General features: G+C 41.5%; 1 protein-coding gene across 2 annotated transcripts in view; it reads right to left on the reverse strand.

Moving 5' to 3' along the window:
• The window catches only part of C6H10orf90 (chromosome 6 C10orf90 homolog), a 74,556-nt gene that overhangs the window by 15,192 nt on the left and 46,902 nt on the right, over nucleotides 1–12,462 (reverse strand). For both annotated transcript variants that reach the window (XM_009934593.2, XM_075423916.1), the window contains exons 4-6: nucleotides 3,756–4,046; nucleotides 1,523–1,716; nucleotides 245–443 (exon numbers count right to left, since the gene is read on the reverse strand). In XM_009934593.2, the coding sequence (XP_009932895.2) occupies nucleotides 245–443; nucleotides 1,523–1,716; nucleotides 3,756–4,046 (684 nt within the window). The remainder of the gene's footprint in view (nucleotides 1–244; nucleotides 444–1,522; nucleotides 1,717–3,755; nucleotides 4,047–12,462) is intronic.

Raw genomic sequence — 12,462 nt, forward strand, 5'->3', positions numbered from 1 at the left:
CAAAAAGTCCCCAAGGAAGTCTTCTTCCGCTGCCCCAGACCATGGAAAACACCTCATCCCCCCTGACCCATCGCTGTGCTTCAGAGCCTTTCTGCTGTGAGCACTGCGACAGATGCCGCAGCGCTGGCGGGGTGCAACAGGAGCAGCGGATCTCGTGTTTTTTTCACAGAGTTAATACAGAAATACTATAGAAGTGGCAAGATTTCAAAGACAGCTCCAGAATTGTTGTCACAATTCAACTTACCGCTGAGCGGGTCAGGAATGGTGTATTGCTTTTTTCTGCTCGAAGTGGAAGTCGAGGAAAGCTTGCGAACCAGCGCTCCTTGGTTGCTCGCAGGAGCATCGCTCTGCTGGGCCTTCCTCAGCTGGACCATCTGTTCAAGTTTCTTCAGCCTTTCTCGTGAACGAGAAATGAACTGAGGATTGTGGATTTCTAGTGCTTCCTAAACAAAACAGAGAAAATGCTTTGTTTTAAAAGAATTAAAAGGAAGAAAACCATGTGATGTGCATCTAACTTGGTTCAGTAAGAGCTTATCAACGAAAATGGTTGCATGTCTGTACGAAAGTTAGCAAACTGCCTTGTTATCTGTCTTTACCTTATTACTGTTAGCAAGCTGCCTTGGTGTGAAATTTCCAGATCAGACAAAGGAGAATTTCTGAAAAAAAACCCCAACTTTCAGAAAATACATCCAAAAGGCGTTGAATTACATATTTTTGTAAGTTATCCAAATTAAACTTCTTGATGTTTTGCCTGTTGCCTTGTCTCACCCCATCACCGAAGCAGCTTGTCACTGACAGTTCACAAACTTTCCTGTTCATTTGGATTGTCATCCAGATCCGTTCATGGGGGATCCAGAAAGAAAACGCTTTCCAGTCAAAGGCTGCTTCAACATTCAGGAATGTCTCAGGATGGAAAACGGGAGTGAAAACTGGTCTGCAACGTGTGCCAGAGGAGAAGGCAGTGAAGCACATCTGCTGCTGGGGCTTGGCATCAGCCTGGGGTCATGTCCACACCTACGGCTGCTGCTCGGGGTGCACATTCGAGAAACTGGCTGTTTCGAGGTAAAATTTCATAAGTGTCTCTGGGTAATTTGTGAATCCATTGTACAGGAATGGTCAAAGCTCCATCCCTGGAAACATTCAAGCTCAGGCTAGATGGGGCTCTGAGCAACCCGATCCACCTGACGATGCCTTTGCCCATGGCAGGGGGGTTGGACTAGGTGGCCTTTCAAGGTCCCTTCCAACCCAAACTATTCTATGATTCTATAATTCCATGAATGGCAGCTGGGGCTTAAAGCTGGGAGCTTTTACAACCAGACAGCCAAGCAAGTCTTGGCAGCTTCTGCAAGCTACCCAAACTTCACTGGAAAGGAGAAAACTCAAGGAAATGTGAACTTCTGCCCTCAGCCACTTCCCAGGAAGCAAAAGCTATCCATGAAAAAAAAAAAAAAACCCTCAAATTAATAATAAATCAATCAATCCCTCTATCAATAACAACAATAACAACAAATCGCTATTTTACCTGCAGCGTCCACGGGGCTGGTGGAGTTTCCTCAGGCTGGGAGCCAGTTTCTGGCTGGGTGAGCGCATCGTTTTTCTCACGAGCAACATCTGGCAAGTGAGCCGTGGATAGCGTTACCCTGCTGGCTCGCTCCTCTTCGTCCTCCTCCTCGCACTCCCTTATTTTGTCACTTGAACCACAGAATTCATAATCACCTTCGAGAGATTTAAAAGTTCATTAAGAGTGCATGGTTAATTTTTTATCGGGTTCTCCACCTCATTAGACATAGAGGGCAATTTCTGAAATAAGAATGCCAAGGTATTATTAATAGGCCTCATTAAGCAGAATAGATCAAATCTAATCGTAGGTGCTACTCACTGCCCTGTGACACCCAGAGTATCTTTCACATTAAGCCAGACATCGCACCGAAGCGTAATTAAACCGCTCGGATGCTTAGCTCCGTTTGCTGGTATTCGCTTCCCAGAAGCGATACCCGGCTGTAACACAGTTGCATCATGGAAAGCAAAGGAGATCGTGCTGCAACTTGCAGTTTGAGTTCATTTCAATTTATTGCACGTATTGTAGCAAATAACATATTGTTATGGACTTTAATCGTATATCATTTCTCTTTAACCATATTGAGATTTTCATAAACAATACTCTCTCTTTTTTCTTTGCTGATAATACAGGTTGCTTTCTGTCTTTTCTATATATTCATCAGCCAGTGGAAAGACTCCATGAAAAAAAAAGCAAAAGGTTAATGTGCATTATAGCATATTATTATGAAAGCTGTCAATTCACATTGAGAAAAAAGATTATTTTCTACATTTCTAATTACGCTTTAATGCTCTATGACTGATACTCCCCGTACAAATTGGGACCAAAACAGGCTATGTGCTCAACAACCAGAATTGACAAGATTCTCATTCAGAGGACAGAATTAGTCCAAAGCAGCCAAGGAACTTCGGAAGAGCTCCATATGAACTATTTTGAAAAGTCGCACTGGAGTACTTCTTCCTTGCCAAATAATTTGATTTCTAAAACTAAATATCTGGGAATAAAGCCCATTACTGTTTTATTTCAATTTTTGGTTACAATAAACTTAAAATATTTTCCTCTTTATGACATATTGTACGCATTATATTGTACTTAAAAAAAATACTAAAATGATCTGCGTTGGGCACATTTGCCTTATAAAAGCCTAAACTGTATTTCCTCCCTAATACTGTTCCTGTTAACATTTTGGAAAAAAACTTGAAACCTGTGAACATGAAATTAAATTCCTCGATAAGCCAGGTTTACAGCAGCGTCGATTAACTTTATCTTTGATAGATTTCAGTGGATGCTTCACTTCTGTAAAACTAAGTCACTTCTAGTTAAGAAATGGCATGATTTACATTCAGGCACTGAAAGGAGAAGGTAGCTTTCTCTCATCTAAATGGGTGTTATATTCTGTAGATTTATAGTCAATAACGACAAAGTTTTGCCAACCTGTCTACAAAAAATCTGTAAGAACTGCTGTAAGAAAAAAGGCTATATGGCCATTATTGCATTTTTAAGGTATTCTTGGAGTCAATTTATCACAAACCTATTGACACTAAAGACAAATTAAACTATAGTGTATCTCAGTTGCCTTCTGCAAAAACACCTTATGCATGAATACAGCTGCTTGTGTCCTCTCCATTTTATCTATTTGAATAAATGTTGGAATTAAGACATCCCAGCTGGTGCTGAACTAGAAGAAATTATGTTTTACATGCTGAAACCTTGTTGAGAATCAGTTATGAAACCTTTTCCTTTTTCTTCTTCATCATAATCTCTCCAAAAGAGGTATTTCGTGCTGTGCCTGTTGACCACATAGTTCAGGCTGTTGTGTCAAAAAGAAAAATCAAAAAAAAGATTGCAGGAGTGAAAGAAAGGTATTGGAATAAGGTTGTAAAAAGAACCTCATTTCTGGTGTTTCTTGGCTGGCCTGGGAATGCTTGACTCTGCAATTTTAATGTTTCTTCAAGACTTTCCTGACTCTCTTACAAAGCAAGCCTATCTTTCTCATTTTAATCTTGTTTTCTATTAACCATAGCAATGTATACAGTCAGATCAGTTGATTGATCTCTCACCAGATGACTCATACCCAGCACTTAAAGCTGGACAAAAATGGACTGACTTTCCATTATTTCACTTTTTTCTTTGAGACTGATCTCATCTTGTTATTGAAACCATATTCCTAACAACCACAGTCGGATTTGTACCTTACTTTTTAGGAGCTGGTTTTGCCCGTGAACATTTTCTTCTGAGAGGATTCTTGACGAAGCTTTTATATTGCACATGCTACTGGATGCAGAGACTTTTGGTTTCAGCATGCCCTGGGCTTGGGTCTCTTTGGATTTGGAGGTGCTTTTGGGGGGATCTCTCTTTTTCAATGAGCCATCAGTAGCAGCAGTGGTTGCTTTTCTGGATGCTGGATCTGGAAGAGAGCCAGAGGCTGCTGCGCTGCTCCTGCCCGTGGTGCATTGCTGCTTCTTGCTTCCCAAGAGCATTTGTGTTCCTGTGAAAAACATAAAAAACAACCCCAAGATCTGTAACATGGGAACATTATTCTTCTCAGTCCTCTGTTCCTCATAATTTTTATTTCCTGTGAAACCGCTTTCAGTCATATATTTTAAAAGTTGTAACTGATACAAATTTTACCAAGACTGCCCGTGCAGCTGCGCTGCAACAAAATGTTACTGATAGAAATAATCCCAGAGGATACCCTTCATAAAAATAAACTGCTATTCTAAATAATATACACACACTTCAGCGTGGGATGAGTCAAGGTACCTCTGACAAAAGGGAATGCTATGTGTCTTTTTCTTGTCTCATCTTCACTCGAGGGGAACATTTTAGATCGGTAAACCCTGGTCAAAATTATAATTATGAATCCATTTTGGCTGTGATGTGAACAGAGGTTAAAGAGTTTTGAGGATCAGGGTTTTAACCTCTCTGAAGACGAGCGGCTGCCTCAGAAGCATCCCCCATCTCCAACACTTCTAGTGCTCTGTTCTGCCTCTGTGCAAAGCCGCAAGCAGGGACCAGCAGCAAAAGTTCCCATTTGTAGAAGATATGCTTTCCCCTGAAATTATTTTGGTAAGAATGGTGTCGCATAGCAGCTACAACTACAGGACCCTGCCGTGTCAAAAGTGACAGGGCTAGTCCGGTAAGCTCCAGGCTGTACAAACCTTGAGACATGAGCCAAGCTGAACACCACCACTGCCAGCAAAACCCTAGAAAATGGAGAGTGTGGGCAAATAAAAGCACACAGAAGAGTCCATTCTCCAAGGTACATTTTAGGCAGAGCATTGAAAGGAGAAGAGCTAGATTCGAATTCATGAGAAAATGAAATCCATATAATTAGGGCTAGCATGGAAAGGGCATCGGGATCAGCAAGAGGGGGAGAAAGAAGGAGCAGATGTCCCTAGACACAATTCGGCAGTGGCCCCTGGTAGGCAGGCACCCACATGGCCACGCACACAGCATGACTCTGCTCTTCTTTTTTAATCATGTGCATACATTGCCTGTTGGTTAGTCCTAGTCACAGGCTGACTTGAGACCTAAAGATTTACGTAGATGGAAACGACCAATAACTGTTCGAAAACTCTGAAAGAACGCAACGGAGAGATTTGGCAGGTACAAGGGAAAAGACCTCAACTGGTTTCAGACATAAGCATAAAACCAGTTCAACCAGGCAGGGATTGACTTGTTTTCTGTTGTGGACATAAGACATTTAATAAACAACTAGAGTTTCATGACAAACACTTTTTAAAAAGTGGCCACGTAATCCTTTTCACTTCTGGCTCGTTCTCAGCAGCTGCCCCTCTCTAAACACTTCTTTCCAGTGCCTTGGCTGAGGACAGAGGGAAGATTAGAAGTGTTTCCTTCTTTGATTCAATCCATGAGAAAGGGCATCACACCACATCATGTAAGACTCTTCCTTATCTCATAGCCCTTGAGTAAAATTAGACCCTGCAGTGCGGTGCGGGAAGCTTTTGTTTCACTTTCCCAATCCTTAATCCATTCACAATAGATGAGAAATATTCTTTGCCACAAAATGATGGTCTCCTACACATTTTAGTGATCTGAATGGCTCATGTTTCTTTTTGATCATCCTGCATTTCTGAGGAAATCAGAGGCGTTGAGGTACAGCATCTAGTATTTTCCCTTACCGTGCAGACCAGAAAGGTCTTAACATTTTTCTGTGAAATGAACTGCCTATACAGAGAGGACGAGTCAACTTCTCTGAGGAACCTCTAGTGAGAGATCCCTGAAGATCAGCATAGACAGAAAAATTAACTTTTTTCAAATTAACTTCATTGAGATAAATCCGGTCCTAAGCAATTTCACAGCCACACAGAAAATCTGGTCAAAGCGAAGAAGTGAATACAGAGCTCCCAAATTCTAGGCTAGCATCCAAGCTCTCCCTCTTCTCTCTGGTGTAACTTATTTTTCTCCTTGCTCTTCACACATTGCAAATATTTGCCTTATCTTTTGTCAAAACTGAGGTCTCTTCTCCGATGAAAATAGTTTCCACTGAAATACTTTCAATAAACTGGAAAGACTCAATTCTGTACATACACTGAGTTGGAGTTCATGCACATAGAGTGATCTGCTCCTTCATTCCCTGACTGATCCCATACCTGCAGTTACACACTCTGTCTCTACAAATGTTTTATGACAGAGAGAGGGGGAAAAAAACATTTGGACAGATTAATGGGGTCATGGGCTTCAAAGAGTGTTTGTGGCAGGAGGTAGAAACAGGCAGCACAGTAGGAGAAGATGAAGAAAGCAGCAGGTAGCACTAAGTAACTGCAGAGCGGCAGAGAAGGAAGTCTTTTCACAAAGGCAGCCAAGATACTAGAAGGATAGATGGGAAAAAAAGAGGGCAGCTAAGCCACAGCAAGAACTTGAATGGAAAACAGATTATCTCTTTAAATCATCTTTTAAATTAAAATACTTTACTGGCCAGCAGAAAGCAGGGAGGAGAAGAAAAGAAAGTGGAAAGGAGAAAAGAGTGTCTGCTCATCCAAGGCAGCATCACAGTAGGAGATAATTTGCCTTCATATCAAGAAACGGTCTGTGCAACAAATGCGCGTGTTGTAAAGCCAAGCAGCTTCTTCACCGAGATTGTCAGACCGCTTAAACCACTGCTGTGTCCCCAGGAGAGGCTGTTTGCTCTGGCTGGGCATTGGTATCCAACACCACAGCGTGAATCGTCAGGCTGGTGAAAATGGGCTGCAAGGTAGCAGAACAAAACAGTGGAGACCAGCGCAAGTGAAGGAGCTGTCTTTAAGTCCTATCTCTCCTCTCTAACATCTTCAAATATGCATCTGAACAAAAGAAAGAAGAGTTGCCTGGAGTATTCACAGTCCATTTACTTCGAACTACCAAACTAGCTATTTGTGGATATCGGCTTCCAAGTGTAAGTGCTGTAACCTTCAAGAACTGAGAATAAAGTCCCAGGAATTTTCTTACATATAGTGCAAATGGAGACAGCCTTCTTTTTTGCACTGCACCCCTGCCCTGCTGAAAGAAATGCCACCGGTGGCACTCTGCTCATAAGGTCTGGGGAATCCCTACAAAGGCGTGGATCAAGAGAGCAAGAAAAGAAAGGCACGAAATGGGGTCTAAAATTAGAAGAAGGTGATGGCTGCTTCTTAGAATTTTATGACAACAAAAAGATGCCTAAAAAAGAATTAGAAAACCCCAAGACTCCTCATGAAATTCAGGTATAAAAACACTGCATCCTTTCTGCATGAAAAGTGTCTTCCTTAGATCTTGTACTAATATTATAACTAAATCTTGATCCTTATTAAATTCACACTATGGCGGGGATTTTTTTTTTTTAGTTAATTAAGGCAATAAGAAAAGGTGCACCTTGTTCTTGTCTAACATTGAAGGCAATCAGAATAATAACCGAGCCAATTTGCTAAATTCTTTCCTCTAACTCCCTCTTGAATTAACCTTTCAATTCAAACGGTCTACCCAGGCGCAGGCAATCCCCAGGAAAACACAGCAAAGCAAACCAGACGTGGGCTCCAAAGATCAGCTCCCTCATCCTCAGAGCAGCTGTCAATTACCTTAACTAACGAATGCAGATACAGATGATATTTAGAAAAAAAGAAAAAGGCAACGGTACTTAAAGGTAAGATCAGAGAGTTTCACTCTGTACATTCTGGATCCGTTTTTAATATATTGCGTGGGGAATTAGGACTGTTACTCTCATTAAGACTATCTGGAATTGTATATCTAAATCCCCATGCACCATGCTTGAAATATATATGCCCTTCTGAGAATAGCTCGAATTGCAACTGGATGACTAGCGATATATGTTTTTTCTATTATCCCAGCTGAAGAAAGACTTTAAAACTAATGAACAAAGACATGAAAGTGTAATGCTTTGGGAGATACAGGAGAGCAGAACTCGAAGACACAGAAAGCAGAATGACTCTTAATAAAATTCAGTGAATATAGATCCTAGCTGTAAAAGTTCAGCTGCTTATAGGAGAAAAAGCTAAGGTACAAAATCATGATTACATTCAGAGAAAAGTGACTTTTGCCCTATGCAAGAAAGAAAAAGACAACAGTACAATTTTAAAATAGTGCCTTACTGAGAACCATATGATATTGCAGGAGCTAAAAATATTCTGTAAAACCAGGGGTAGGTTTTCAAAAGCTCTTTTTTTTTTAAAAAAGAATCCTTGATCTCCGAGTAAAATGAGTATATTGTTTTACTGTAAAGTATCTTCTTACATTTCCCTCCCTCTCCCTTCAGGGGGTTTTGCTAACAGGAAGCGACCCTGCATTACAGCAGGTTAAACTTGCCTTGCCTGGAAACATGGTCAATTCAGGCAAACATTCCCTTTCCCATTGTTGCTACTTTTTTTTTTTCTTTTCACTTTACAACAGGATAATGCAGCTTTTCATACTTTCATCTAACACTCTTCCTAGCGTTTCAGTGTGGATTTTTGTCAATTCATGACAAAGTACTTCTTTGAACTTGGCCAAAGCTCATTTTAACAGACGCAGTGCTACAAATCCTCCACGACCACCAAGCAAGCCTGACAAGAGGCGGCTGGAGAAGAAGACACACAGTGCTGGTTCACCGTGTGTCACTAACGAGATCAGACATCACCACTGTAGGTAGGCTTTACATTATAGACCACCTGCAGGGTTTTTCTTTAATTTAATAAAAGCTCCACGCCCTGGGAGGCTGAGCTCTCCCAGACCTCTGTGATGGGAGCTGACACTGCCAATACCCCAAGCAGAGAGGAGCGGCAGTTAATGTTCCTCAAATATAAGAAAAGTCTACCTTCTTCAAAATTTAAACCCAGGCATATGTAGGCGTAGGTGGTACAGAGCCCACATGTGCCTCAAGCAGGCAAGCCGTGATCTGTAACCCAAACCAAGACTCCAGCCTTCTGATGACAAAGACTGATGACTCAATTCCTATCGTGAATCAAGTCTTACCACTCCTAAGCTATAAGATCTTAGATATAAGTAAACAGACTGCATCATCTCAACAGTCTGGTAACACAGAAAAATGGAAACATTGAGACCAATGACAATATTATTTGTTATTCCAGTGTTTGTCAAAGGATGGAAGATAGGACGGATAATTTATTGTTCAGACCACTGCTGAGGAAATGGTATCTCCTTTAATCAGTCCACAAGCTGCAGTCTCCAAGGAGTGCTACAAAATTCAGATGTTTTTACTAAAATTTCTGCTGACCAGCAGTGAGATCTCTGTCCCTAGCTGCCTTTTGATGTTTGTGAAATGACTCGTCTGCAAGAGGCAGCATCAGCCGCTCTTCAGCATTAGCATCCATGGAAACCATCCGAACTGCAAAAAATCCTGGCAGTGATGTAGCTCTGCCCATGCTCTCAGACCAAAATGTAATGCTTAACAAGGTCTTGGCTCTACCTTTCATTAAAAACCTGGGGCTGGATCATGAAAAACAGAGCTGGGCCATGTCCTCAACTCCATTCGTAGAATTGTCAAGAGCCAAAGTTGAGGCAACTTTGCAAGCTTGAACTGAGAAAATCAGCCAGACAGTTACTCCCCATGAACACGTCGTTGGATCCATACTAATGCTTCTTCAGACAGCCCTGCCTGGTGAGGACAGGGCTTAATTATCTCGGCTGTATCAATAACACCTCAAGCTAAAAGTCCAGATTAAAAAATTAAAAAATTACCTTTAACAAAAAAAGGTGATTTTTTTCTAGCTAGTTCTTCTTCCCTTTTTTTTTTTTTTTTTGAAGTTGACTGCTGCGAACACTTTTCTCAGAAGCAAGATGCTTTCTTTTTTGCAAAAGCAAATATTTGACTGTAGAAAGTTTTGATCATTTGAAAGAGAAAGCTTATCAAGTGTACCTAAGAGCTGTTAGGCTTCAAACCTATAATCAGGTCAAAGTAGGAAGACCCTCTAGATGTCAAGAAACAGCTTATTTAGAGGAGGATTTTGGCAAAATTAGAATGTAGTCCAACACTTGGCTTCAGAGCAAACAATCCCATAATGCAGCTAATCAATGGCACCTAACAATAAGTCTCTCTGTGGTGACTGCCAATTCATTTTCTGAAAACCATTTGCAAATAATTAATCAATCTCCTCTCCCGGTGTTAAATATGGGAACGCCACTTATTTCAGGGAGCTAACAGGTACGAACATGCTGCTTGGGACAGGACGCGACGCACCGGCTCCGACCGCGCACAGAGGCTTGGTGGAACAAGGGCGTAATTCGCCAGAAGGAAACTTTCTTGCCTGGCACCTGCAGGAGATCGTCTTACACTCTGAATCATGAGAGTGTATTATTGCTGCAGAACATTTTAGCGGTCAGGATATAATTCACCCACAGGATTTGCTTCGACTGCTTGCACCAGTGAGTTCCCAGTACCCAGCTGGTCGAGACTAGCGTTTGTATATTTTGCTAACATTTTTCCCCTTTGCTTCCTATGTGCTGGGACAGGATAAAAGGAAAAATTTTCCCTTTTCATTAAACCTTTCATAATTTGGAGGTTGGTCAAGCACCTGGTAATTATTTTCTCATTGAAGATAATCAGTCTTGGATTTTAGACTCATGCCTTGAATCATCATGGTTTTTCTTGTCGTGCATTTTTGGCCATGCTATACCAAAACTGTGTCTTTAAAAAACCCAACACTCCCAGGCAACTGGTCCTTATACTGAGAGGATCTCTGTTCATATTTTTAAGAACCATGGAAATGGTTATTGAAAATACCTTGAAATTTGCTGCTGTACTTATGAACCATTCTCTGTAACATCCACGTAGCAAAAATCCGAGTTAGACATCCATGTTTGCGTTTCAAGGATGTCATGCTAGAAGCTATCAGGTGCTATTGTAGCACCTCAAGGAGTAATCTGACGCAGTGTGACTTTAAAAAAAATTATTCAGAAGGAACGAAGGATGATTCAGAACATTTAAATGGTGATTTGCAGGGTAAGAAATGTATCGACTGCTTGGTATTCTCATCATGTCAGAGACACCTAGTTGCTCAGCTCTTTCTGATAATTTACCGCAGCCAGACTGAGCCAAGTACTCATTTCACCGACTGCAGAAGAGTTGCTCCTGGTTTAAACCAAGTGCGAATATGGGAAAAATGAGGCCCTTTACTCCAGTGGCATAATGTAGTCACTGAATCCACATAGTCCAGCTCTTTCTCTTAATCATTGTCTTAATGATTCCGGTATTCAGTTCTCCACTGCTTGTCCTGTGTGCTAACGAGTGACTTGCCTCTCCAGAGTCTTTGACTTCAAATTGTCTCACATTTTTACCAACCCCGACAGCTCAAAATAGAAATGTCCACCCTGAGCAAGACGGAAAACAGTGGAAAAATCAAACCCTTAACTTTCACATGCCAGAACAAGGAGAGCTAACTTTAATTCAGATCTTCAGCAGACCATTTGATCATCTTTGGGAAAATAATTCTAACTGATCAGTTTCACTCACAGAAATGCTGTTTATAACATCACTAACAGGGCAGACATCCTTCTGCCTTTTAGGGAAGTTATGATATTTCTGTCCAACAGGTTCATTGCTATGTGCCATAGTACAAAACCGAGACTTTAATCAGCAAAAAGCATGCTTCCTGAAGGTGTGGAGCTCCTTCAGCTCCAGTCAAATTATTTTAAGGCCATGCCCTTAAACAAATGAAAAAAGGCAAACAAAAGCCCACAAAAAAACCAAAAAACAGCCACCCCCACAGCCATCCATGATTGTTTGCTTCCTAAAAACGTGCAGAAATTGTTAAAGAAAAACTAGCTCCATAAGAAAAGACGAGTGTTCTAATCACAGCCAGGGTCACTGTGACATCGCTGTGCCACCGAATAACCAGTGCTGTCACTGAAAACCAGCCTCAGGGTGGCTTTGGCTTACACAGCCTTCAGCATCATCTCTCCCCCTTGCTTACATCTGTTGGCTGTGACCTCCAATGGTAGCTATGCATCTGTATGACAGGGCAGAAGGCCACATCACTCTTCTGATTCCCGTAGTTTTTCTAAATAAGTGGAGTAAGAAGAAATACCCCTCCACACTGATCCCTTGCTTCTGCTCTTACACCCAATGAACATCCTCACCCCTTCCTTCGTCACATCAGATGATGGGGAAACTGACAGCAGGCATTTGAAGCAAGGAGCAAAGCTCAAGAGTTTGGTACTCCATAAATGTAAAAGGGCCCTCCAGAGAAGTGGAGGCATCCCCTTCCTTCTAAAAAAAGCTATGAGAGAAGGACAGGTGACTCCTATAGCCCATCACACAGGCTGGGGGTCTGTCTTGAAGGCTGGCAGCATCTTCCAGAGTGACTCATAAGTGAGGACTGCCATTTCCTCAGTAAGTTTTCTTTTTCATCTGTAAAGACTGAGTCTTCAATTTCTCAGCATCTAGCATGAAGGTCACATTGCAGTGTGACACA

Source organism: Opisthocomus hoazin, chromosome 6 (assembly GCF_030867145.1).
Source record: "Opisthocomus hoazin isolate bOpiHoa1 chromosome 6, bOpiHoa1.hap1, whole genome shotgun sequence".
NCBI lineage: Eukaryota > Metazoa > Chordata > Aves > Opisthocomiformes > Opisthocomidae > Opisthocomus > Opisthocomus hoazin.